This window comes from Neolamprologus brichardi, chromosome 7 (assembly GCF_056152115.1).
Source record: "Neolamprologus brichardi isolate AB-2024 chromosome 7, ASM5615211v1, whole genome shotgun sequence".
Taxonomy (NCBI): domain Eukaryota; kingdom Metazoa; phylum Chordata; class Actinopteri; order Cichliformes; family Cichlidae; genus Neolamprologus; species Neolamprologus brichardi.
The window spans coordinates 42,680,039-42,707,603 of record NC_142110.1 but is presented as its reverse complement, the minus strand read 5'-3'; the positions used below and the strand labels follow the sequence as shown (position 1 = coordinate 42,707,603).

Here is a 27,565-nt window from a genome sequence, read left to right as displayed (position 1 = left end):
TCTAACAAAAATCTCGCGAGACTGTCGTCATTCTCCTTTCTGCTCTTGTCATCGCGAAAAAATAAAGTATTTAAAACAAACACAGAAAAGGACATTAGAATTTAACTCTTTGTGGGGAGAATTGTAACCGATATATACCTCTTTGTCCTTCTTAGATTAAATGTAAACTTTATTAACTATTTAACGCCAAAAAAGGTACAAAAAGGTAGATATGACTATTTATACTTTTTATTAATTTAATAATAATATTCGTGTAAATCAAAAGTCTTTTTTTATAACTACAACATAGGATAATTTTCAGTGTAACAGGAAATTATCAGAATCACAGTCTGGGCAGGCGACTCAAAAAAATTGCTGTCTTGTAGGAAAAGCAATGTAACAATAATGGCTCAGTGTGTTTACATTTAATAGGGAGAATAGAAATTAACACATGCCTACAAACTAAAGTTACATGGAACTCAGAGGAAATTCATATGTAGTTCTGTGCATATGTAGTAATATTTTCGACCACTTGAGAGCAGCAAAAACCAGTAAACACATTAATAATCATGTTGTCTTTTTATTTTTTTTTTAAATTCTTTTTATATGAAGAGAACAAGTTTAAGTGCTTGCGGTGTCATCTTGCTTTCTTCAAAACAACAGTGCTGTCAGTGCAGACATTACTGCAATGATCCTTTTGCTTTTTGCTGTTTGCTTCAGGATCTTGAACAGTAAAGGGAGTAAAGGACACACAATAAATTATATTATTAATCTAACATTAGATATTTATCACTGACATCTCAGGGAAGCCTAATGTGCTAAAGGCAAAGGCTAACCCTCACCGCCTTGTTGTGAAAGGTAGCTGCTTGTTTCTTGAGGGTTACAAAGACCTCACCCTTGCCACCTATAACGTGCTGTGTTTATACACAGGTGTATAAACACTAAAGTCAAATTATGGAGACAAACAGGTTAAGCACCCCCAGAGCAGTGTGTTTATGTCTTTCCCAAGAACAACAAGGAATGTGCTGGTTTCCAAGTAACAAATTAACTTTGTCATCCTTGAATGCCCTTATACAATTACACTTTTTTTAGAGAGCCTTATAAGGTGATCAGCTAGTTTTATGCTGAAAACCCAAAGCCAAACATAGGCAAGGTATGGTAAAAAGGCCTTGGTTTCAACAATTCGATATCACACAGTGTATGAGCCCATTTTTCCAGTAAACTTAGAACTAACTGGATGCTCGACTGGGACCATTACTGTAATATAGTGATTCTTGAAGATTTGTAGAACAGCTGATAAATGTAGGTGAATAAAGGAGCTCAGAGGTGTACTTTTCTGTTAATTTATGACTCCATACAGCCTTTATACATCCATCTTTACCACAGTATTCAACAAGGGTATGGCTAAATGTTTAACCATAAAGATACATCTGGGGGGGGGGGGGGGGGGGGGGGGGGGTGTTTTGTTTTCCTTTTATTCTCAATGTGCTGAGAGGTCTCATCCTAAGACTTGCAAGATATCAATCTAAAAAAAAAGTTCTTGGATCTCTGAGAGGAGTCAACTGGCTCCCAGCATGCCACTCAGCATACTAACAAAACAGACCTAAGCCTCCCCCCCCCTTTTTTTTTTTTTTTTGCAAAGCTTGCACTCACCTGAACTCCTCCACAGAGTGCGCACTGATATATCCTCATAAGAAAACAACTACAGTAGAACTTTTTTGAGACTGGACTGAAACTCACTCCCTCCCACACATAAAAATGATTAAAAAAAACTATCCTCATTCTCAGCAACAAAATCCACACCATCTATTACCCTGCTGGCTAAGTTATGTAAGCCTCTGATTGCACCCGACATTACTAAACATGAGAAGAAAATGGATTTGTTTTATGTGCAAATACTGAAACAGGCTCTATATGAGTTTTACTGTCCTTAAATTCATTCTACTTAGTCCCGCATCTTGATTTGTTTACACTACATCGAGGAAGAAATGTGAGGTGCTTCAACTGTCAATTGATAATTGCCTGTCCTTATTTGAGATAAGGGCAGTGACATACCACTTTGCTTTCAAACTGCAACCACTTTGTGGTCATACTTTATTTTTGAACATTCATCACACTGCAGTAAACAACTAAAGTGACCAATCATGGCTCCACTTTGGTTGAAGGCCATCCATTAATCCACAGTACCTACTTCAACATAAGTACACCGTGTCATTTAGCTGTCATTTTCTTTTTTTACCTCATGCGACACAAGGTGAGAAGTGTTTTATTGATTTAAAATTTGAGGGGGAAAAGTCATAATGATGCTCATGATTGTGCTGCCAGGATCCTTTTTTTTAACAACAGGGTCTGTGTTTTCACATTTAACACATCTTGCTGAAGCATAACAGCTAATAATAATCAAGTCTTACCAAGAAAATAATACATCCATCCACTTTCTTAACCTCTTATAACCATTCAGTGACATCTCTCTTTTGGATAGGGCGATCCTATAAAAGCTGTTTCATCACAGGATAAAGGTGAACACTCAGAGCAACTTTATGCTGATATGCATTAACAATTCATGATAGGAGGTCGAGTGGATCCAATGCAAGCACAATTCCCCAGGGCCACCAGATTTTCCACACTGGAGATGTATCTATAGTTAAAACTATAGATAAAGCAGTGTTAATCAAACATTCAGTTAAAGCACAGTTACTGCTGTTCATTCCTCATTTTTTATCTGAAGCTGTCGTGTGAGTAGCTGACTGACACGTTTTATTTTTGTATTTTGTTTCAAGCTATCTTTTCTATCCTGCAGAGAAAGCTCCGACTTTCCTTCTCAGTGAGGAGGAAAGTCTCAGTGCGGCAGCACACATTAATCTCCGTGGCTGAAAATAACTTGTCTTTCAGATAGACAGCAGATAGCGCAGTCTGCAAAGCCGTTTTACGCAAGCAACACTATCTCAACATCTTTGGTGTGTTTGATTTTAACAGCTTAAAGCATGAAACAGGATTTTTCTTGCTATAGGCAGCCTTTTCCCTAAAGCAGTCATGTTTCTGTGAAAGAAAAGTTAGACATGGCACTGACCGGGCTGACTGTACGGTATCAGTTTAAAGATGGTTTCTTGGACCACTTCCACTGATAAATTCTCTCTGACACAACGTTAGAAGGCCAGGGAGCAAAAGATAACGCTGACTATGTTATATCACTGGTAAGGCTGGTTTGTAAGTCTGCCAGAGACTACTGGGATTCTTTTCACACAACTCACACTGACAAATATAAGATAATAACTCAGATGTGTTAAGTATTGCATTTATTGAATGAACATAGAATTTATTAACATACACAGTAATGTTTTACAGGGTTGTAGATATAAATGCTTTAGTATAGAATTGTTGAGTTTTGTCAGTACAGTTAGCAAACCTAACAGAAACCATTTAAGCTAATTCCTTCATCCGTTACTGAACATAGCATCTACACACATCTCCACTGCTTTGGTCTGGTTACAGATTCAGTAGCAGTCTATCTCTTCACAGTGTAGTGTAGCACCTCTTACAATTGGCTAGTTAAGGTCTTGGAGTCAACACTGTCAAATTACACACCTAATTTGTTACAATAAGCAAGTAAGCATTTTCATGGCATCATCAAGTGTCACTTGTGCTCTACATCAACAAATCTTGTATTAATCCCATTATTTTATTTGGAGAATAAATCTGTGACTCCAGACTGCTATCATTCTATCATTCATTCCAGATTTATTTATTTTCTTTCTTTCTTTCTTTTGCATATTTGCCAAACTTGTTTTAGAAATTTTACTATTAGACAAAGATAACTGGAGGAAATACAAAAGGCAGTTTTTAAAGGATGACATCATTTGATAAGGGGAAGAAAATTTCTATCCAAAGCTACCTAGCCCATGTGAAAAAGTAACCCTCAACTTAATAACTGGTTTTGCCACCCTTGGAAGCAAGAACTGCAATCAAGTATTTGCAGTAACTATCAGTGAGTCTTCCACAGTGCAGAATTTTTGTCCCACTCTTCTTAAATCAGCCACATTGGAGGGTTTTTGAGCATGAACAGCCTGTTTAAGGTCATACCAACGATCTCAATCGGATTTAAGTCCAGATTTTGAATAGTGATCTCCAATGCCTGATGTTTTTTCTTTTTTTCTTTTTCTTTTATAGTCATTCAGAGGTGGACTTGCTGATGTGTTTCAGTTCATTGTCCCGCTGTATTGCCCAAGTGTGCTTGAGCTTAAGGGTAACAACTGATGGCTGGACATTCTCTTTCAAAATCTTTTGGCAGAGAGCAGAATTCATGGTTTAATTTTCCGCAAAGTCTTGGGGGTCATCAAAATGTTTTTTGGCAGTGTGTCTTCTTTGTGGTTAGCAGTGTTTTTCTCCTTGAAACTCTCCTATGAATGCCATTTTTGCATCTTTTTCTTATTGTTGAATCATGAACTCGAATCTTAACTGAGGGAAGTGAGGCCTGCAGTTCTCTAGATGTTGTTTTGGGTTCTTGTGTGACCTCCTGGATGAGTCATTGATGCACTCTTGGAATAGGTAAACCGGCCACTCCTGGGAAGGTTCACTACTGCTCCAAGGTCTCTCCATCTGTGGATAATGGGTTTACACCCATGGTGGTTTCCTGGAGTCCCACAACCTTCAAAGTAACTTTGTAACCCTTTTCAGACTGACTTTAAATGACAGAATGACTCAATGAATGAAATAACCATTTTTAAAAAAGAATTTTTGTATTTACTCTATTTGTCTTTGGCTAATAATTTTATTAATTCATAAGGGTCTGGCAGTAATCAGATCTGGGTGTGATTAATGAAACTCAAAAAGGTGTGCGTGCGTGTGTGTGTGTGTGTGTGTGTGTGTGGGGGGGGGGGGGCTCACCCACAGCACTGTGTATATGTATTATAACCAATATCCTATAGCACAAGATTTTAGGCAATTTTTAAAACTTTATGTGTTATTATTTTGAAAAGAGGAGAGCGGAAATACTAAATAATTGATTTGCATTAGCTAATTATTTACAAATAATGGTGAAGATCTGTTTTCGGACTGTTACTTTTTCTGGAATGTTCTATTATGAAAGTACAATTTGCCTCAAAAAAACATGCAAATTACGATAGTTGAATAACAAATCATGTCCTTACACTAAAAATCAATTACATAAATATTTTTTTAAGATACGATTGAAAATCATTCCGACTCACTGTCACATGTACAAACTGACCAAACACATGCTCCAGTGTACTGTTCCCACCGTGCAATTACGAAAAGCATGGAGTGTGTGCGTAAGAGAGCGAGAAGGACTTCCGGTATCTCCAACCAATGAGGTGATTCCACATGCGGACACTGAACACCGCATTCGAGAAGAAACGCGATTGGTGCTGATGAGGACGCTGCTGATTCCGCAACACACAGGCAAAGCGGGCGACGGGAGCCAAGCTGCAACTTACCCACATGTTTAAATCATCCATTCGGACGCAATTTTTCCGGGATTCGCTGTTTTAAATGAAAGGGACAACATTAACAACATCTAGCTGAGACAGCAGCGTTGATATGTTTTTTTTTTCCTCCAAGGTCTCACGAGGCAGCTAGCGAAGCAAAGCCGGCGAATTCAAGCAGAGCCCAAGGACCAGAGGCAATAGTTAGCTAGCTTTAGCCAGTTAGCCGCTCGCTAACCCGGGAGCCGCTAATTTGTCCACTCTCGCAGTACACCTGTGCGCCGTGCTATCCTGTGTTGGAACTACTTAGCTCGTAACACTCATCGCCGTGGGTTTCCGCTTAAATATATATCTATTTTTAAATTTCAATTACGGTGACACCGAAGGAGGGGGAGTTAGAAAACCCACCTTGATAGGTTGAGGTTGGAACCAGCCAACTAAGCGGTGTCCTCAAGTGGCCATTCACCATGGACAACGCACACACAAAGACGGTGGAAGAAGTTTACAGCTTTTTTAATGTGAACGAAAGCACGGGTCTGAGTTTAGAAGAAGTGAAGAAACAACGGGAACGATATGGGCCAAACGGTAAGGAGCTGGTTTACATAGGTTTGTTCAAAAACAAGAAGCTATTCTCCCGGCGCCGCGTTATGGCCCATGGCTCCAGATATGTAACAGGCGAAAGAGCAAAAAGGAAGCTTACGTCACCATGTGCATGTTGAAATACTGGAAACCATCTCTTCTGTGACCAATTTTATGAGCAACTTGTCTTTATCATCCTACTACAGTATCAGTGGCTGTTGATGTACTTCACTTGTGCTGAAATATGCTATTGTGTGTCAACTGCTTAACTTTAACTGCTTGTCCACCTTTTTTGCCTTCGGTATGAATGGGATGATCTACAGAACTACCAGCGGAGGAGGGTGAGTGAACCATCCTGTATGCTTGGGGGGTCGCAAAATGACATGCATATGTTTAAAATGTATCACACTTAAGTTTGATGTTAACCCTCCCCCCCCAGGTAAATCACTTTGGGCACTAGTGATTGAACAGTTCGAAGATTTGCTTGTGAGGATCCTTTTACTTGCTGCCTGCATATCGTTTGTAAGTATAACACATGTTATGTTAGCAGTGCGGGTGATGTGTGCAGTTGTCTTTCAGACAATACTGGCTATTCATAGTGGTAATAATCAGTGAAGAGGATGTGACACTTGTAGAAGTCATTTACTGGCAGAGTTTTAATGATAGAATAGTGAGAGAGTCATTCATATGGAATACTTGAATAGAAGCGCTCACCTCAAGACTGATTACTTAGCGTTGAGTACAAAATGTAATACTAAAACTTGGCTTTCAGCTAGTTCAACATCATTTATGTTCATTTCTACCACCATCCTTCTTTCAACCGCTCAGTGATGAGTTTAGAAAGCTTTTTCCCCCCCTTTTCTCTCCACAGTTCAGCTTTGTCAGCCTACATTTTGCAATTGATTCTGTGCAGATTATAGCTTAGGAAGAAAACTGTTCAAAATAGGAAAGAAAGTCACCCAGAATTTGTCTGGTGACAAAACCCAGATTCATATTTTTGTTTTTCTGATTCTGTGCAAACACGGCATTGCTCTTGAAGCTAATCATAAATTATCGTGGCTTCTTCAAGCATGTTGTTTTTATAGAGATTTTGTTAACACATCAAGGCTCCAGAAGTCTGTAATTCAAAAGGAGCACTGACGTTGAGGCAGTTTGAGAATGGGTGAATCTGCCACTGTAACAAGTCTGAATGCGTGGCGTGTTGTTGACAAGAGCAGCAAACACTTGGCTGTTATAAAGAGAGAAGGCAACAGACACATGAGAAGTTGGTATACTTCAGTGGTGATTGATTTTACTGGTGTTAACATACTGCTAGAGTATAGCGAGGACTAATATTTGGAGTCATTACTTGTCCGGTATGAACAAACATAACTTCTGAATGCTTTATATTCTTGCCACCGATAAGTGGCGATCCCCAGCGTAGAGTATGCTTGACACAGTGGTAGGTTGAGTATCCTGTGGCTCTGCTTCTACTCAAGGATTGGCCACTCTCCCGTTGGCTCAGACTATCCTGAGACACCAAGGCATGGTGACAACAGCCAGCTATGCTTTTCAGAGCTTATAAATTATCAGCTGTAGTACTCGGCCGGCTCTCAATCACACCACATGCAGACACATTTACATTTACTTCAGTGTGAATATGAAGTTATATGCAGACATTTGTTAGATGTTACATTAAAACATTCAGGAACTGATGGGTGGAGTGTAAATTTCTTTAGTATAAAGTCTAAATTTGATGTTTGATTGGCAGTGTTGAAATAGGTTGGAGTAGGAGAGAGGCAGTTGACACACTTCTCTCCTGGCACAGTTTCTAAAAGAAGGGAAAGTGATTAATACCCTCTCACACACTTGGCCCCGTTCGCAATGCTGTCAGAAGCTGGCTTGGTATAATCATAAAATTTTAAATGATTATTGATGATTAAAAATAATTTTTCCAACCACTCTTAAGGCAAAGTGAGATTCTAGCACAACTCCACCAACAGGCAAAGTTCATTGCAAACAGTGTAAGGAAATAACAACACGAACCTGACAATTACTATTGTCCAGAAAGTTGGTTGAAAGGCCTCAAGTCCAAATTGTAAGTAACTGATCATAAATAAATATTCAGTTTAAGCCACAGTTTGACTTGTTTAATTTTGTTTGGCTGTGAGGTTATGTTTGCTGGTTTCTCACATTTAATTGATTTATTGAGTTCTTTTATAATATTTGTTCTATAAAAGGGTTGTAACATTTCATGTGAAATAAAGCTGGAGTCACTGCGCTTGTGGAGCTATTTGTCTTGGGCCATTAAATAGACAATCAGCTGAAAATAGCTGTGACCTTTTCACCTCCCTTTTCTCCATTCATGTGAATGACGCAATGTGGTGTTCAGCTCTGATATTTCTGTTTCATGTTGTGATTTCAAAAGTCCTTTGTATTTTGATTTGGTTGTAAAGGGGCAGGTTTTGTGAATTTAGGCACTGCATCTTCACCATCAAGCCTGCAAGCTTGTTCTACTCGAGTCAACATTCTTGCAACTCTGTGAAACAAAGTAAACTTAAATGATACAACTTCAGTGAATAATCTAAAATATAATTCTGTGTAAATACTTTTTCTGACATATGCTAGAATATTCATTATTGGGTGTTCTTGGGTAAAAAGATGCCATATCGTCCCAGGCCAGGGACTTTAGTGTTACTTATAGCTCACACTTAAATATAAATTGCTTGCATTGTGTTTGATTCCCTTAATTTCTGTTTTGTCTGCAGGTCCTGGCCTGGTTTGAAGAGGGAGAAGAAACCGTTACAGCCTTTGTGGAACCTTTTGTTATCCTTCTTATTCTCATCGCAAATGCCATTGTAGGAGTTTGGCAGGTAAACGAAATTGCAGTTTTGAATCTGACTTCGCATGGGTCATTAAAACTTGGCTACCTGAGTGAAATTTTCATGTACTGTTATGAATACTCGGCTTCCTTGTAAGCAGATAAGTTTTCCACATAACATCACACTTAGCTTAGCAAGTAACTCTACTTATACAATTTTAACCAAATCTACTAAATGGTGCTTAGTGGGGTGAGCAGGGAGTAGTTTGCTTCCCCTACCAGTTTCTGTCTTGCCAGTTATTCATCGTGCCATTAAAAAGCTTAATATCACAAAAATATGCATAGATGTTGTGTAGCTTGTAGAAGTCTCTCTTAAGAGGAAACTAATAATGTTATGGACAAAGATTTGATCAGATTACCAGTCTCCATTATTCAGATTATCTGACAACTTATTTGCACTTCTTTCTGTCTCCTCATCCTACGTATGCTTTGCAGTCAGAATAAATCTGTCCCCTCTCCATCAACCCTTGTATTCCTAGTATCAGTTGTTAGACTACATCAAGACTAGTTTGGATTTTTTTCCCCCGATATTGCCTGTGTTTTTTGTTTTGTTTTTGTAAGATCCAAACAACATTTCAGAAATGAACTAAACATAACTTACCAGACATAATGTTTTATTGGCTTCTTGTTTATTTAATAGATAATTTTATCAAAGGTTTATCAATGTCTGAGGAACAACTAGGGATAGCCCTTCATGATAAACTGTGCTTAATATCTGTAGACAAATTAACTTCTTCCCTGGGGTCAGGATTGAAAGATCAGGCGTTTTGTTAAATAGGTTTTCGTCTCTCACTCGGTGCTGATGTAATCCAAACTGCACATTTGCTTGTTAAAACCACCTGGGGATAAAATTCCAATTTACTATTTTGATTTATTTATGTGACTATAAACCACACCACACTATATTTTGTCAAACACACCTGGTATGCGGGTGTATCTCCACTGGATTGCCTGTAAAAGTAAATGTTCGTTGAACAGTCCTGCTGAGGCTTGTGTAAATGGTGAGCTGTTAAGTGCCTGTTTGCCTTTGCTTATTCCTACAAAGCCACAATGATGTAGAATGGAAAGATGATCTGTTTGCTGCTTATCATGTTGGTGGTGGTTTGGCGCCTGTAGTTTTGTATATGTTGCTTAGCTTCCCTTAACTGGCCTCACCTTTACCGGCAGCCATTTTAAGAGCTTTGTATCCATTTTTCTGTGCTCCCTTACAAAGGCCATAACTTGTGTGCCTGGTCTTGTTATGTCTATTCATGTGCAGCCTACTTACTGCTATGTTAAGAGTTGCCACTCAAACTATGCAGTCTGTAAGCAATCAGCCAGACAAAGAAAAGTAAAGTGAAGAATGGTAAGGAAGGAAAATAGTGAGACTGAAAGGAATATTTGGGAAAACTGATGTAAAAATGCAGCTGTAGTATGTAAAATAAGGACAGTTTTACATAAAATGGGGGTCCTTTGAAGGTAACTGTAAAGTGTTTCACTTCTGAAAATGTAGCATTCCTACTATTTCAGCCTTTTGCAACACCACAGTGTTTACTCTGCTTCACTTCCTCTCTTAGTTCACTTTGTCGGTTTGCTTACATAAAGATAACTCTCCACTCTCCATTATGTACATTGTGAATAGCTGTACACTGACTGTCCGAGAGTCGTTTTAGTTTCACCTCCCTTTTCATCCTCAGCCTCTGAGCTGCATGTGTGGTGCTGGCTTGTTTTTAAGTCAAATTCCTGTTTCTACTTTTAAGGAACGAAATGCAGAAAATGCCATCGAAGCCCTTAAGGAGTATGAGCCAGAGATGGGGAAGGTGTACCGCCAGGATAGGAAGAGTGTCCAGAGAATCAAGGCAAGGGACATTGTGCCTGGAGACATTGTGGAGGTGGCAGGTAAGACTAAAAATATCAGGTGTACACTAATATAAAATAATATTCCAGATGTTGTTAGATGCTGTCAGGTTGTCATGAAAGAAGTAAGGTAGCCAAACAACAAAATTAAACACACTGTTCAGGATATATTGTGAGAAGTTTTTCATCTTTTTGTCGCTTTGGTTCAGGTCATTGAAATCGCAACAGGAAGTGCAAAGCAACATAACGATTGTTAGATTTATTCATGGTTTTTCACCATGCTTTTCTAACAGGATAGAATGTAATTTCCTATTGATTGGTCTACATCAGTATCTGGTTTTAGTTTCCTTTTTTTAAACTGATTGCATGCAGTATTGGTAATTCTTATCTAAAAACTTAAAGGTGTTTAAAAGCATGGCTGTAGTCCAGCAGTCATGTGCTATTGTTAAACATAAGATATGTACAGCTCTGTAAACATAACCAGTTATGATGTACTTTTTACAGTGTTCAACATGTAGACACACAGCTGATCTCTCATCCTGTTTATCTTCCTAGACTATTTCAGAATAATTGTAGTACCAAGTAAATTATGCAATACAAGAGCAGAGGTTCAATCTGTTACTGAGCGTTAGTTGGCTGACCTCAGCTTGGATAGAGCCACACATGTTTATGCGTTTTGCGTCACTGCTCCCCATTACTCTGTGTTGTGTGTTTTCTTACCAAGACTTCATTTGGTCTCTTTTTATCTTTTATCTTTGTTCTTGTACTCTGTCTTGGGTTGTATATTTTTTCCCTTTATTCCAGAGGAAAGCTTAGTGGAGTGTGTCTGTAATGTTTATCACAAGCTTACAGAACGGTTGTAGAATGAATGAGGATCCACTGCCTTTAAAGTAAATGCTGTGCTCTGACAGATTTGTACTTGAAAAACAATCCCAGTATAACCTGATGGGTTATATTCACTTTTTATTTTCTTTTTTAAAATTTGCCATTTGGTCAACAATATTTCTTTAACTGTGGACGTTGTGGAGGTGCATTCATTTGTTATTGTTGGACAGCTGTTTCTTGTAAATGTGTATCAATTTTGAATACACGAGATGGCAGCAGTGACAAAACCATTCTCCACAGTTAAGAGAATATTAGTTTTCCAAAATAAATCACAAAACTGAAACCTAATGGCTTCCAACAAATGATAATGAATCACGGATTGAAGGTAATTTAAAAACGAGATGGAATTGTATGGCCACTTTCCAGTTACTGCTTGTTGATTACACAGAGTGCTTGGCCCCTGTTGTGCTTCAGTCTACCTAAGTTACAAATGCATCCATCATATCATGACAAAATGAGCGAAGATGAACCAAAATGTAATTGGTTCTGCCTGTCTGACATGAATAGATCCACTAAAGATAAGTATGAAGTACTTTAACATATATCACCATATATTCAACAATTATGCCATGTTCAGTGTCCCATCAGCAAATCTGACATTTTAGTGGGCTGTCACTAATTCAAACAGCCCACTTTGCAAGCTTTATCAATGCAGTTAGATCAGTGGGATTTAGGGTCTGTGATAACAGGATGTTTGCGTGGCCATTAATGAGGTAAATGGTTCCTTGAGTACTGACAATAACATGATTAACAAATTGTGTGCATATGTTTGTTATCAGTGTTGGGGAAACCAGCTTGTCAAACCAGTAAGTTGTATGTGTTATAAAGCAGGATAGTGATGGGTATAATGTCAGTTGCAAAGTACCCTGCTGGACTGGGGTGCATGTGGTTTATATCTTTCTTTCACAATCTCAGATGCTTTGTCAGACCAGTTGTGAAGTGCTAAGCTGAAGTGTGTGCTGAGTGTGTGAATTGCTCTGGTTATGTGCCTTGCAGTCCTTCATTTGTATACATTTCTTTCTCACTCTTGCTCTCTTTTTACTCACTATAATCCATAAGAGCAGTTTCTATCTCAAAATTGTCTCAACAGAAACACTAGTTAGTTATTCATTATTAAATTAAATTGTCTCACAGCTGATATTAAACAAAAATCCAGTCTGAGTAATTTTTGTGAGCAAGAGGAGGGTCAGGATCTGGCATTGTCTGGGTATAGCTGCTGCTACTGAGAAGAGCAAGCTGTTACTAGATGCTCTTGCTTTTCTAAAACTACTGTTAAAACAAACATTAAAAATGTCTCCGATATATCAACATTCAAAACTGAAAGCAGTAAACACAAATTGGTAGGATGAGTTGATGTTTTATGGAGCTCTGATATGCAAAGTTCAGGCTAAACACACTGGCCATCCATTATATTAAAAATGCAGCCACAACAGTGACTGATTAACATGGTGGTAGTTTGAAATCAACTCTGAGCAGAAGTTCAGCAAATGGGGAGGGAAAAAAATGGTTTACCCAACAGTCATTGTTGCGTTTTCCAGTGTGAGTAGAGTCTTTCTCCTACTTAATAAAATAAAATAAAAAAGGCCAGAAAGGCTGATGTAAAACTCCATAAAATCACTCTGGAAATTGTCCTATTAAAAAATTGGTGTGATAAGCACACATTGAACAAACAGTTAGCCTGCGTGTTTCACCGTTATCTATCATAAATATTTTCAGGTGTGTTAGTTTGTACCAGTGTACTCAAACTGTGGGGCAGACCTCACTGAGGAATGTAAACAAGAGTTTGCTGATGCAATTACTGACCTGTTATTTTCACAAAATTCAACTTGCATCTTTCGTTTTCATTTTTTGGTTAATGATTGATTAAAAATGTGGAATGCAGGGCTTGAACTATTTTTAACATCTGAAGTAGGGCATGCCAAAAAAACGTGATGGCTGTTGGTGTAGCCAACTGCTAAAATGCTCATCTTTTAGAGATCAACTTTCTCGTTAAAATCTTTTTGAAATGAAAACACATTGGTGTCAGTGTAGCAGCAGCTGACTTATTTTATAGGCTTTGTTCTCTTAACTGTGTATTTAGTTTCCTGCGTTAATGTACTCGTTTTATTTGCTTCCAGCACTCGACTGACGTAACAGACAATTCTTTGTTTTGTTTTTTTCTTTCTTGACATATAAAACCCATCAGCTCTGTTCTCATTGACTTACAGTTTTAACCACAGCCTTTGGGCAGTGGTCACCATTAATGTGCTTTAGCCCAGAGGAAGAGACTAGACAGGATGTAACATGTAGAAAAGATACAGATTCAATTTGATGAATCATTTCTGCTCCAGATGGCCAAATTTCCTCTCATTTTCAGGAGTGCAGGATGGCCTGTTTGTTGTCATCACCTCTAGGTATTTCTTTGTTGATTTTTAGCCATGAGAGAGGAAGAGGAATAAATTAAGGAGAACAGAAAAGTTGACAAAAGTATTGATCCATTGTTGTAACATTACACATTACATGAATGGACAATGTCCTGTGTTTGTCCTCAGGGGTTGTCTTGACCCCCCCCCCCCCCAATTCTTAAAAGAAGTAGAGGAGTCATTGGGGAGGTGGATGAACTCATGAAAGTTCCCAGGAGACTGGAAGCCTACGTGCTAGCACATCAGAGTCTGTGTCACTGGGAGAGAAAATATACAGTCCCCTAAGGCTGCGAAAGTTTCACTGGACCCCCTGTGAGTGGGTGCTTGTCTTGATTACAGACAGATTCATACATCCTGAAATTCAGGCTATATTTTAAAGTCACATTGAATCATGGTTTTGGACCACGATAAGGTTGGAAAGTGGGAACACAGACCCTGAATAGTGTCTGAAAACAGCTTCTGTCTTTAGAAACTGATGTGGCCTTATCGGTTAAGTTGCTGCCTGACATTTGTCCTGCACTCAAGGGAGCAGATAATACAGATAAAACCATTTTGTTCACAAGGGAAAGGAAGGGGGTCCCAATCCCAGGGGTTGTCCACTCTGGAAAAAATAAAATGCCTCTAAGTTGATACAGCTGCAGTCCTGGGTGACTGCAGCAATTTTTTTTGTAGATAATTGAAAAATATTTACAGTAATTACTCTTAACAAAAGGAAACAGCCACTGCACAGAGGCACTGTTAACTGCAGTTTATGCTTATTGATCTAATACTAACTAATGCATACTTTTCCTTTTGGAATTGTAATACGATCACAATTCCCAGATAAGCAAGATTGTAATGATGATGAACATATTGTACATCGTTTGTCATGGGGTAATGTATTCAGTTAAGGGTTACTGTTGAATAGCATTTATAGTCTGTGGTTGTAGGCAGAGTATTCTGTGTATTTGTCTGTGAAAGTGGGTTAGTCTGCTTGCTGTGACCTTATTCCTAGTATACACCAGTGGATTGAAAATAGCGACATGCTTCACTGTTACTCTAAGGTAGGAGGTTTTCTAATTAGTGAGTTTTAAAAGTCCCACAGGGCCTTCTAATATTTCCAGTGACTACAGTTCCTTAATTTCTTTTTTGTCCTCCCCCATACTGCACTTGTTCATCTTCTTCACTGTCTCATATCTGTTAATGGTATTTTGTTTGCAGGCAGGTGACGGTGATAAGGATTTTGACAGTGTTTGGACAACTACAGAACCAAATTTGGTAGTACAGCTGGTGCAGTCCACGAGCATTACACTTAACATGAACCCAGCATTAACACGCTACAGTAATAACATTTTTATATGAATTGTGTGCTGTGCACATGATGTGAAATGGTGTGGTGATCAGCTTATATCGGTTTAGTTTTAAGTAGAATTTCCTCGCTTAATTCTGTTGGTGGCAAAAGCTGTCACAAATTCACGAGACTTGTCTGAATTAACGAACTATCTGTATGCAAGGACGTGTCATATTTGTTTCTATTTCAGCTTATCTGACGTAAAACGGGTTTTCCTTGCTTAAAAAAACTTTTTTACTATCCCCCCTCTTCAAATCCAGCTGCATGTTTTCAACTGATCAAAATAGTTTTCCCATTTTTGGATGTGTGGTTTGCAGGACTCATCTAATCCCTCTTCCCATTCCTCTCCTACATCCTCTTTCTCTTCCTCTTCTCTGAAGGGTACCGCAGGCCCAAGGGTTGGTTTACAAGTCTGTCATCACTCTCCATTATCCAGGGGTCTCTTAAGAGCTTCTGGGTCATTGCTTTTACCTTTACACTTTTAGGCCATGTGATGTTTTAGTGCATGATGAAAGTAGTGTTAGTGTTCATTTGAATCCAAAGTGGCTTTAAAAAACAACAACATTTAATTTAAAAAAACATTGTTTTATTTTTAAGGTAAAGTTTGATACATGATGCACAAGTCTAGTAAGACTTTTTAAATGTTTGTATTTCCAGCCTCATCCCTGAAATGTTCAGTAAGTCTTTGCAGATCAGACCCACCTGCATGAGGAAATTGTACAAAGTAGTGGTTGCTAATAAAAGTCTGTTGCTTTAATTGTACTTACTGTCTTTATACAGAGAAAACACTAGTTTGAAATTTGGTGTGTATTTACATTTTGTGATCGTGTTACTGGGGCTCACTGAAGCCCTGTGTTAGTGGAAAGAATGAGCAGCGATCTACTTGCATCCTGTGCAGGAGATGAGTGGAACATTAATAATTTTTGAATTCACGGCGCTCTCAGGCTTGAGTTTGATTATTTTATTACTCCCAGGGAGCATGAGATGGGATAACATGGCAGTTCATGTGTTTAGCATTTGTGTGTGATGATTAATATTTATTTATAGCTTTTAACCCAGGTTTTCCTTTTTATGATAAAATACTCTAAATTTAGTAGAGTATTTTTACATGTGGGGTATGTGCATGCCTCAGCATAATGTTGCATCGAATAATTACAAAACTGCTTTTGTAAGTTGCATTGTTCAAAGTATCTATTCATTAGTTGTCAGTCCCATTCAAAGATGCATTTAAGTTGTTAAGAGGTACTTAGTTATCTCCTGTCTTGTTTTTCTCCACAGTCGGCGATAAAGTGCCTGCAGACATCAGGCTCACTTCTATCAAGTCAACCACACTGAGGGTAGACCAGTCGATTCTTACAGGTAATTTCAGAGTTCAGCCATTTGCTTTTTTAAATATTTATTTTGTATTTGTGAGCTCTGTGTCATACCCACAAAGAGTGATTGTACATATACCACCATCTTTTAATGCGTTTCCATAGCTTTATATTTTATGGTTTCTTTCTTGTTCACGCATTCTGCTTTTTTTTTTTTTTTTTTTTTGCCCGGCTACCTCTGACCTTTTGATCAACCCAGACATGTAACAGCAGGAATAAGCACCTTGTCTCCCTTTTCTGCACATTTTCATTGCACTCAGTTGTCATGGCTGCTCAGCTGTGACAAAAATGAAATGAGTGATGTGAATAAAAGGTAAATGGATGATTCTGTGGGTGGATAATTGGACAATGAGGTAGATGGAAAGAAAAATAGAAGGGGAGAATATTGAAGGATGGAAAATGTAGGGGAGAAGAGTTTATGTGAACCAAGTCCTTAAATCGCTTGTCTTGCTCTGCTGCCTTAATTGGTAGCAAATTCCATGGGATATTTTAGTGTTTGAGCTATTTTTCTCCCCTCTTTCCTTCCCCATTCATGGCCATGCCGCCTGTCAAATGCTCCCTGCCTTACTCTATCAGAAAATGTGCAGTCTTGCACAGTTGATTACACACAGAGACATACACACATCGGATGAGGGGTTTGAAAGGCAGTGGAATTGCAGTATTTGATAATTGTCGGGCCTGCTCAGTCAGCTGCAAAGCCTTTTCTGCACATATCTGCCCAAAATGTCAACCAACCATCACAAGTACCACTACATGCTCTGCTGTGTAGAAACTCTGCGTCTGCTTCCCATTCTCTTATCTTTTGTTTTCCTCTACCTGCAGGAGAGTCTGTGTCTGTGATCAAACACACAGACCCAGTGCCTGACCCGCGTGCTGTCAACCAGGACAAGAAGAACATGCTGTTTTCAGTGAGTCACTCACTAGACCATCTTAGGTGGTTTGGTGTCATTTTACACTTTTTTTTTTTTTTTTTTTTTTTTTGAGGGGGCGCATGATTCCCCCTTTCTATCTTTTCTATCACCCAGAGTACACCTATAAAAGCAACAGTGTGCTGCTATTTACATTTTAAGTATCTGTTTTTGAAATTTGTTTATAAAAGTTACTTCTGTGCGTCTCTAACCGGTCTCACAGAAGTAGTTATTGACAAAGAGGAAAAACTGTCTTAAGATTTTTAGGTTTCTACTGCCTCTTTATTTTCCCCCATTACTCCACCAGGGTACCAACATTGCAGCTGGTAAGGCTGTCGGTGTGGTGGTTGCCACAGCTGGCAACACGGAGATTGGCAAAATTCGAGATGAGATGGCTACAACGGAGCAGGAGCGTACACCCCTGCAGCAGAAGCTTGATGAGTTTGGGCAGCAACTCTCCAAGGTTATTTAAATTGCATTGTTTTGCACATTATTAGGGATGGCCTTTTTTAAAAATAAATAAAAATCTAATGTTTATTCCATTTGATATTAAAAGATCTTTAAATAAAAAATTAATTTTTAATTCAAGGTTATTTCACTGATCTGCATTGCTGTGTGGATCATCAATATTGGACATTTCAACGACCCGGTTCATGGAGGTTCCTGGATTCGAGGTGCTGTCTATTACTTCAAGATTGCTGTGGCTCTTGCAGTAGCTGCAATTCCTGAGGGTAAGCTGGACATTTGCAAATGTAGTTCTGTCCTTGATATGCTTGCTTCATTTTCCACTACTTCACGAGACGACTAAAGAATTTTCATCACTTAATAATCCTCTTTTCTGCTGTGGCTCCACTGTTGCTGTTTTGCAGGGCTGCCGGCTGTCATCACTACCTGCTTGGCTTTAGGAACACGGCGTATGGCCAAGAAGAATGCTATTGTCCGCAGTTTGCCCTCTGTAGAGACCCTTGGCTGTACATCTGTCATCTGTTCCGACAAGACTGGCACACTGACGACCAATCAGATGTCTGTGTGCAGGGTAAGAAAACAGTGGGCAGTCGTTTTGAGTGCATGACAGAAGGAAGATGGATCGTAGTGTATCTTTAGTGGATTTAATGTATTTTTGTCACACCAACATCTAGGCACATCAGCGAATCTGAGTTTGGTTTTGGGATTACTCCTAAGTCCACACTGAGGAAAACTGGTTGGAATCTCTGTAGATTGGTGTTTATGTGCTAAAAATGCCTCACTGTGGATCTGTTAAATGGTATACTACTGTAATTAAACATTATGTGATTATGTTGAGTGAACATAACTTAATGCGGAGTTTCCTAATATTTTCTGGACTCTGAACCCAGCAACCAGTACTGAATCGTGGTAATATTAACTAAACACTGTGTCACTGTTTGACTGTAAAATTTCCCCAATTCATCTTTAAACAAAGTGATTTACTGAGCAATAAAGCCTACTCGGGCTGAATGGCTAACAGTAACACAATGAAAGAATTGAGTTGTACATATTTGGGGATGAAATGAGATTCAGAATTACAGGTGTTTCTTTTTTTTATCATCCCTTATTAGTGCATGAATAATTTTATACTGCATCTTTTTACAGTCTGTTGTAGTACAGCAGAATATGTATTCTTCCCCCCTTTTCCTTCCATCTTTTTCAGTGCTCTCAGCCTCATTCAGGCAGCATGCTGATCAGTATGCAGTAGTTAGTCACTTGCAGCAAAACCAGTAGTTGCGTAACTGACCTTGTGTCTCTTTCCGCTGCCCCTGTGTCTCTATCCCTTGCTCATCCTTTAATTTTCTGCAAGCTACCTCTGCAGTGGCCAAGATGCTGCTGTCCAACTAGGGCACTACTGAAATTTGCTGCCATGAGTGATCGAAGGCTTCTCTTCAGTGCAGTGCCTTTTTCTTGTTCTTGTGTAGGACAGCCAGTGACGTCACTGCCTTTTGAAGTCTTGCTAGTGCCTGAGGATAGTGCAGCCATAATGCCAGCTCATCATTTTATTCAGATATTTCTATTTTCATCCCCTGAGCAGCTTTGTTCTGCTCCTCTCAGTTTGGGGCAAATGTGGAATGAATAATCCATGTATGTTTGAATTAATGCACACTTCTGAATGACATTCCTTACAGAGCTAGTGCTATCTGCCTGAAAACCTCTTTGTTTCCTCTCATGTTATCCTTGCTCTTGTTTTCTGACATTTTTGCCATATTAATTTTATGTTTAAGCAATATTTATAGGCTGTAATTATGTGTTAGGCAAAGAATCCCTGTGTGGAGTCCTAACCTGTTGTAAGATGACATTTATTGAACCCTCCCATCAAAGCGCTTTGTGGTGTCTGCTTTGGCTCACCATTTCATCATTACACTCTGTTCAATGTTAGAGTGGACTGAAGGTTTCTTTGATGTCGATTGTAGTCTGATGCCATCTGCTGGATGCAGTGTGCATCAGTCTCTCAGCTTTCCCCCTTTACCATCTTCGGACTTTGATGCTCGAGTTATAATGTAACGAATACAGCATTGCACACATTGGACAGGAGGCTGAGCTGGACGTGATAGTGGAAGATGTTGAGTTTTTCATTGGGAGCGATGAAATGAGTACATCAGAAAGACAGCTTAGGTTGAGCATTTTGGACAAAAGAGTTACAGAAGTATGGTTGAGATGGGTTGGTGGATGTATTGGACAAAGGATGTTGAGGAAAGGGTGAAGACCTCAGAGGTGGTTTGTGGATGTAGTGTGAAAAAGGACATGTCTGTTGCCGTTTTTCTTTTTTTTTTTTTATTGTACCTCTTACATTCAGAACTGCAGAAACCCTGAAAGTTACTTGATGATCTATCCATCTCACTGTATCTCTATCCCTAGCAGGGAGATGGAAGCGACCCCCTAAAAGGAGCAGCCAAAAGTTATTTATACAGACAATAAATATGTTATGTGAGTTTCAAATATTATAATAAATTCAAAAATATTTCTTTTGTTCCTCTAGATGTTTATCATTGATCGGGCAGAGGGCGATCACTGTTCATTAAAGGAATTCACCGTTAGCGGCTCCACATATGCCCCAGATGGACAAGTGTGAGTATTCAGTCTTTTTCTATGCCTATGTAAGTTTTATTTGGGGCATCTTATACAAGATAGACATAAATGCTAAATTTCTGTTTTTGATCATTCTTCAGTTTCTGCAAATGTGAGTTTCCTAACTGTTCCTCTGATTTTTTTCTTCTTCTTAGATTCCATGATGGAAAAACAGTCAAATGTTCCCAGTATGATGCGTTGGTGGAGCTGGCCTCTATCTGTGCTCTCTGTAATGATTCCTCGCTGGACTTCAATGAGGTTTGCAGTATTAATGGTTCTTGATTCTTGAACACTAAAGTGAAATCACATTTACATGTTTTGTGTGGCAATTTCCACATAAAACATTAACATTGGTTGTTTTTTGTTTTTTCTTCTTCCCAGGCCAAAGGTGTGTACGAGAAGGTGGGTGAGGCCACAGAGACAGCTCTCACATGCCTGGTTGAGAAGATGAACGTGTTTGATACAGACGTGAAAGGCCTCTCCAGGGTTGAGCGAGCCAACGCCTGCAATTCTGTATGTAATTGAATGCTTTAAGTCTGCTTTTCCTTCTCTGTCAGTATGCAAAAATGTACAGCTTTTCACTTTATTAGAGAAATTCTTATTGGTGGTTGGGTTTTGTTGCATATTTAGGTGATCAAGCAGCTGATGAAGAAAGAGTTTACCCTGGAATTTTCCAGAGACAGGAAGTCTATGTCTGTGTACTGTACTCCTAACAAAGCACGCTCCTCAGTTGGCAAGATGTTTGTGAAGGTAAGAAATGCAACTACTATGCATTATTACAGGATTTGAAGCCTTGACACAGCTGCATGTTAAATTATTTTCTTCCTTAGAGGTTGGTCTTTGCCTTTCTCATTAATTGATTTGTTCCTGTTCATAGGGTGCTCCTGAGGGAGTGATTGACAGGTGCACGCACGTTCGTGTAGGCAGTAACAAGGTACCCATGACCCCTGGAATTAAGGAAAAGCTAATGTCTGTGATCAGAGAGTATGGAACGGGCAGGGACACCCTGCGCTGTCTGGCTCTGGCCACACGAGATAATCCCCTGAACAAACATGAGCTGATGTTAGATGACTCCTCTCGATTTATTGAGTATGAGGTGAGAGCTGAAGCAGATGGATCGGATCACTTGATTATCTGAAAGCAGTTTTTTTTGTTTGTTTTTCTTTTTAAGTTCCTTAATCTGTGATTTTCTTATCTTGCAGACTGACCTGACATTTGTGGGTTGCGTGGGCATGCTGGATCCTCCCAGGGCAGAGGTGGCAGCCTCTGTTAGGCTCTGTCGTCTTGCTGGCATCCGAGTAATTATGATTACCGGAGACAACAAGGGTATGTGACAGTTGTATCTGAAAAATTAAAAGCGAAACAAATCAGAACACTCTGCTACTCTACAGATAATAAAAAAACATGGCAAATACAACTTAACCAGCTTGTTTCTTTCCCAGAAGCCTGAAGTAATAATTACTGCGTTCTCATGTAAATTCCAGGGACGGCTGTGGCTATTTGCAGGCGCATTGGTATTTTTGGAGAAGATGATGACGTTTCCAGCATGGCTTTCACTGGCCGAGAGTTTGATGATCTGTCACCTGCGCAGCAGAGAGAGGCTGTGGTCAAGGCTCGCTGCTTTGCACGGGTTGAGCCTTCACATAAATCCAAGATTGTTGAGTATCTGCAGTCCTATGATGAGATCACAGCTATGGTAAGAAAAAATGGTGTTCTTCAGTCATGCATGCACGAAAGCATCTAAAACCAACCGTGCCATTTCTTTTCTAGATTTTTAATGTCTTATACCTTTTGGCTTTGTCACAGTTTTCTGCTGTTTTCCCCTTTTTTGCTTAGATTAAAGGAGAGCTTGGATAAAATTTCAGACGAGTCATTTATTTCAGACTATAAAACTCTGACTATTTTCCTGTCCTGCTTTTCATTCTCTCCTCAGACTGGTGATGGTGTAAATGACGCCCCCGCTCTGAAGAAGGCTGAGATTGGCATTGCCATGGGCTCAGGCACAGCTGTGGCCAAGACCGCCTCTGAGATGGTGCTGGCTGATGACAACTTTTCCACCATCGTTGCTGCAGTTGAGGAAGGAAGAGCCATTTATAACAACATGAAGCAGTTTATCAGATACCTCATCTCCTCAAATGTGGGCGAAGTTGTCTGGTGAGAATGACTTGCTTTTACAAACACACTTCATTCTTCTGAAATAAACACACATTATGGTTTTAGGGCACTTGATCATTTGTCATTCCTCTTTTTTTTTTTTTGTGCAGCATCTTTCTGACTGCAGCTCTGGGGTTCCCTGAAGCTCTCATTCCCGTCCAACTGCTCTGGGTCAACCTGGTGACTGATGGTTTGCCTGCCACTGCTCTAGGTTTCAACCCACCAGACTTGGACATCATGAATAAGCCTCCACGCAATGCTCGTGAGCCGCTCATCTCTGGATGGCTTTTCTTCAGATACCTAGCTATTGGATGTAAGTAGTGAAAATCAAAGAGTGTGTACATATGTGTACATCTGCTTTATACTGTATACAGCAAGTAATTTGCAAGACGGCTGCTGCTACTCCTATACGTTTGTATGTTTAAGTTTTAATTGCTGTTTCATGAGCATCTGTGTCATTGTCTGTGTGTGAATGATTTTTTTTTTTTTTTGTGTGCGTCAGGTTATGTTGGTGCTGCCACTGTTGGTGCTGCTGCCTGGTGGTTTGTTGCAGCTGAGGATGGACCAAGGATCACCTTTTACCAGCTGGTAGAGCTTAATAACTCTATCATGCTAATTTGCTGCACTTTAATATGCCTGATTCGTTGCTGATCTTTTTTTTCTTTCTGCCTCTTAGAGCCATTTTCTGCAGTGTGGTCCAGAAAATCCAGACTACCAGGGCATGGACTGCAAAGTGTTTGAGTCTCCTTACCCGATGACCATGGCCCTGTCTGTACTGGTCACGATTGAGATGTGCAATGCCCTTAATAGGTTAGGCATCTTTCCCAGCTGTTGATCTTCTGCTCCTCTTTTATGTTCACTCTCCAACTGTGTGTGTGTTATGTTGGGAAATAAAGATTCATGAGTTTTTCTTCTCGATTGAGTGAGTGACTTCTTAATAAACATCACCATTTGTCTGTGTTCCTCACAGCGTGTCAGAGAACCAGTCCCTGCTGCGGATGCCTCCATGGGAGAACGTGTGGCTGCTGGGAGCCATCTGCCTCTCCATGTCCCTTCACTTCCTCATCCTCTATGTGGAACCTCTCCCAGTGAGCATTATTTTTCATTTTGACACAAAGTTTATTTTACTGTCATCTGGATGCAGAGCACAAGAAAAGAAACATTGCTGTGTTGGCAAATTTCCTAAATCTGTTACTTTGCTCATTGCTGTTTCTGTTGTTTCTTCTTTTCCAGATCATTTTCCAGATCACACCCCTGAATCTAACCCAGTGGCTTATGGTGCTCAAGATCTCGCTCCCTGTCATTCTACTGGACGAACTGCTCAAGTTTGCTGCCAGGAACTACCTGGAGCCCGGTAAAGACCTGGAGACGCTTGCCAACTCCAAAGGCTGCTCCCTGTCTGCATGTATGGAGGGAATCTCGTGGCCCTTTGTGGCCATTTCCCTCCCCTTGGTCCTCTGGATCTACAGCTGCGACACTAACATGGCCGACATGTTCTGGTCCTGACTGACTTGAGCACAACCTCAACTTTTCCATTCCCCACCCACTGCCATCACTTCCCTCTTTCCCTCTCCTCTTCTCTCTCTGCCTTCCGTAATGTGCGTAGCTAGTGCGTGTGTATGTGTGTGCATTTGTAGAGTTAGTGTGTGTGCCTCTGCGTGCCACCACGTGCGTAAGAGAAAGGACCAACTTTGACACATAACAAATAATATAAAATGTTAACACTGAGAAGACGTCTGTTTTGAGGTGGTATAGGAATAATGAATGGGTGAGGCTTTAAATGTGAGTGTTAGAAGACCATCACTCCCATAGCTGTGGACTTTTTTTGTTGCTGGTGTGAAAGAAAATGTACCGTTGCCAGTTATTATTTTTGTTCATGTCAATATTGCCTTTATGGTTCATATTTTAATGATGGTGGGAATAACATGTCCTATGTCACTACAGTAAAAACAGCAAATTTCGGTCTTTTTTGTTTTGTTTTGTTTCCCTCTTGATGAAAAGGAAAATTAGGATATCAGAAATAATTTGATCTGTACAGAGACTGAACACTATTTTATGCAACTTTTTTTATGGCTTTGTAAATTGTTTGACCAGCGTGGCTTAGACATACCGCCTTGATTTATTTTCTGATGTTTACCATTGTGTCTTCAGTATAAACTCAGAACTCTTTCAGAGAGGACGAGCTCCATGTGGCAGACAAGGATGGGGGGAAGGTTTGGGACTCAGAGTGAAACATTTGAATGCTTAGCTAACAACAAAAAAAGACAACAAAAGAAAACCCTTGATAAACAAAAGCCGCATGTCCTGTGACCAAGCATGAACTGTATGTGTTTCTCATTCTAATTTAATTGTGTATGGTCCCCCACGTTAGAGCGAAAATTAACTTCATAGATGTTTTTGGTTTTTTAACTATTAATGATCGAAAATAAGTATGTTTTTCTGCACTGGGCAGAGCACAGCTACCTCAATATAAGATTTTCTTTTTCTTTTGCTCATCTTGAGATACTTTTCCTCAACAGTCTTGCTAAAGCGTAACATCTGAGGTGTGCCCCTATTTGCTTGTGCAGAAAACGACGAACAAAATCTCTCTTCCCTCTAACATTTTAAAGAATATATTTTGTATTGATTTGTGACATTAACTTTATTTGTGTGTATGTGTTCTGAGACAGAACTGGGTGGGGATGTTGTAAGGTGACTACCATCTCCATGGCGTTTGATTCAAAGGATCATAATATTAAATTTTTAAGGAAGAATACTAATACAGCAGCTGCTCCAATGAATGGATTTTGGATTACAAATTAAAAAACGCCCAAATGTTGTCGTTTTTTGTTTTTTGTTTTTTTACTTTAAGAAAAATACACTCATGAACCCTTTGAATCAAGTGTTTTCTGTCTTTATTTAATACAATATAGACCCATGATATTCAATATTATTCATATCCATTTTTTGTATGTGCATATAATACTTGAATACAGATCATTTCAGACATATGAATGCTTCGGTTTTCTTGGCACAACATTGCAGGCATGAGCTATTCATGGCATAAGAACCTGTGTGTTTGACTCTTAGACTATTCTTTAGGGGACTTAGTTTGTTTGGTATACCATGCTTTACAGTAGTCTGTACTTGTTGGATCAGAGCCTATTCAGTCTACACTCATCTTAAGCATCACTGTGTTTGGAAATTCTGACGTGAGAAAAGCCCATCATTAGCATGTGTTTTGAAGCCTGGGTTTGTTCGTGCTTGTGTGTGTTTGTGTGTTCCTCTTAACAGCTGTGTGCTCTTTTTTTTTTTTTTTTTTTTCTTTTCTCCCCCTCAATGCCTACCACTGGCCACCCTGTCACTAGAGTGAGTATCCATTTGTCTTACACACTCCAGATATGCTAAATTAACAAGAGAAGACTCTTATAAAACAAAACGAATGGGTGTCTTGTTTTGTTATTAAATTGGGAAGCATACGAGTCACTGAAGGGATGCAAAGGAGTCTTTAAGGACTACCAGTACATAGACAAACAGAACAAAACTTGACTTTGGCCACATGCCACTACTGTGAATGCCACCGAGTGCTGTTCTTTTCACCCCTCTCACACTTGCTTATGTTCACGAAATCTTCTCTTATGGTAGAAAATGTACAGTTTAACAAATGATGGGAATACTTGTCACCATTTTTAATTTTTAAGAGTTTTGTGCTAACTGTTTTTCCTCTTCCTTTTTTAGGTTGGCTCTCGTAAATGCTTCGTATATAAGAGTGGCCTCTAAAGTTGCAGCCATCCTACAACCCAGGGTGTCCACTCACTCTGGCTTCACACACCTCAGACACTCTATGATGACCAGCAGTATGTACCCTTGTGCAGACAGGAAAAAAAAGTAAATAATTAGGACACGTTTTACAGTAATGAGACCAAATATGTAAGGGTGTACTTCAAAAGGGTTTGGGAGCTTATACTAGCTCCTTTGCCCAATGCATCACGACACGTGACCACATACTTCTCGAGACACTTGTACCTCCGCGTGCAGATGCTAAATCATCAACACTGTTATGTTTTGTGTGCAGGGAACTTCTTAACGGCCTCAACGATCCCTCTTGCATGATGAACATATTTCCAACTTCCATGGTAGCTTGTCACATAGAGAATCTTTAAAACACTGGGTTGAATGGTCTTAGGTCTACATCAGTGTAAAAAATAAAAACATTCATGCATGCGTTCCAGCTGTATGTAGGCTTTGCAGTTTGTATTTATAGATTCTAATGTATTATAGTCAGATAACATTAAGATATATTGCAAAAATCACTGTTTTTATTGTAATGGTTTGGGTAATTTGCACAATATTAATGTGGATAAATGAGTGATGCTAAACTTGACTGTACTTAACTTTAGTCATTTGAATTTTACTCCTCTACTGTAGGCTGATCACTGACCCATTTACTTTGAAGAAGTCTTTTGCGATGAGTACAACAGACTGACACTGATTCATTGGTAATCCTGCAATACAACAGTGTTCTGTTTTCTTATTGCCTCTGTATAATTCTGATAATGTATCTTTATGAACTGCTGTAAAACTGTGATCTAATGCGGGGGAAGGGGCGGTAGAAACTCTTCAGCGAAACCTGGTTGAAGAACAATAGTAACCATATTTAAAAAAAACAAACAAAAGACGATCATTATTGAAGACTTGTAATGGTTACCATGCATTACTGAGGTTGTGATTTCAGGTAAATAAAAATACATAGCATTTGAA

The 27,565-nt window shown here is 39.3% G+C and overlaps 1 protein-coding gene across 2 annotated transcripts; it reads left to right on the top strand.

The window, feature by feature from the left end:
* Positions 1-5,355: 5,355 nt before the first annotated feature.
* On the top strand, positions 5,356-27,565 carry atp2a2b (ATPase sarcoplasmic/endoplasmic reticulum Ca2+ transporting 2b). Of its 2 annotated transcripts, none has more exons than XM_087843625.1 (24): positions 5,356-6,005; positions 6,323-6,340; positions 6,439-6,521; positions 8,747-8,851; positions 10,599-10,737; positions 16,591-16,671; positions 17,508-17,593; positions 17,901-18,056; positions 18,183-18,324; positions 18,463-18,629; positions 20,583-20,671; positions 20,827-20,929; positions 21,053-21,184; positions 21,302-21,421; positions 21,549-21,767; positions 21,874-21,997; positions 22,156-22,367; positions 22,605-22,825; positions 22,936-23,138; positions 23,328-23,413; positions 23,502-23,635; positions 23,796-23,913; positions 24,059-24,179; positions 26,543-27,565. In XM_087843625.1, exons 1-24 carry the CDS (start codon positions 5,888-5,890, stop codon positions 26,554-26,556), a joined length of 2,991 nt encoding a protein of 996 aa, XP_087699751.1. In that variant the 5' UTR covers positions 5,356-5,887; the 3' UTR covers positions 26,557-27,565. The 2 variants fall into 2 exon arrangements, with proteins under 2 accessions (XP_087699751.1, XP_087699750.1); XM_087843624.1 differs by having other exon boundaries at positions 24,059-26,173.

Bases quoted from the DNA above. Each gene is read 5' to 3' on its own strand.
- atp2a2b (XM_087843624.1), top strand. From the start codon at position 5,888: ATGGACAACGCACACACAAAGACGGTGGAAGAAGTTTACAGCTTTTTT. The intron at 6,522-8,746 runs GTAAGTATAACA...TTTTGTCTGCAG, and splicing joins TTGCTGCCTGCATATCGTTT to GTCCTGGCCTGGTTTGAAGA. The intron at 23,414-23,501 runs GTAGAGCTTAAT...TCTGCCTCTTAG, and splicing joins GGATCACCTTTTACCAGCTG to AGCCATTTTCTGCAGTGTGG.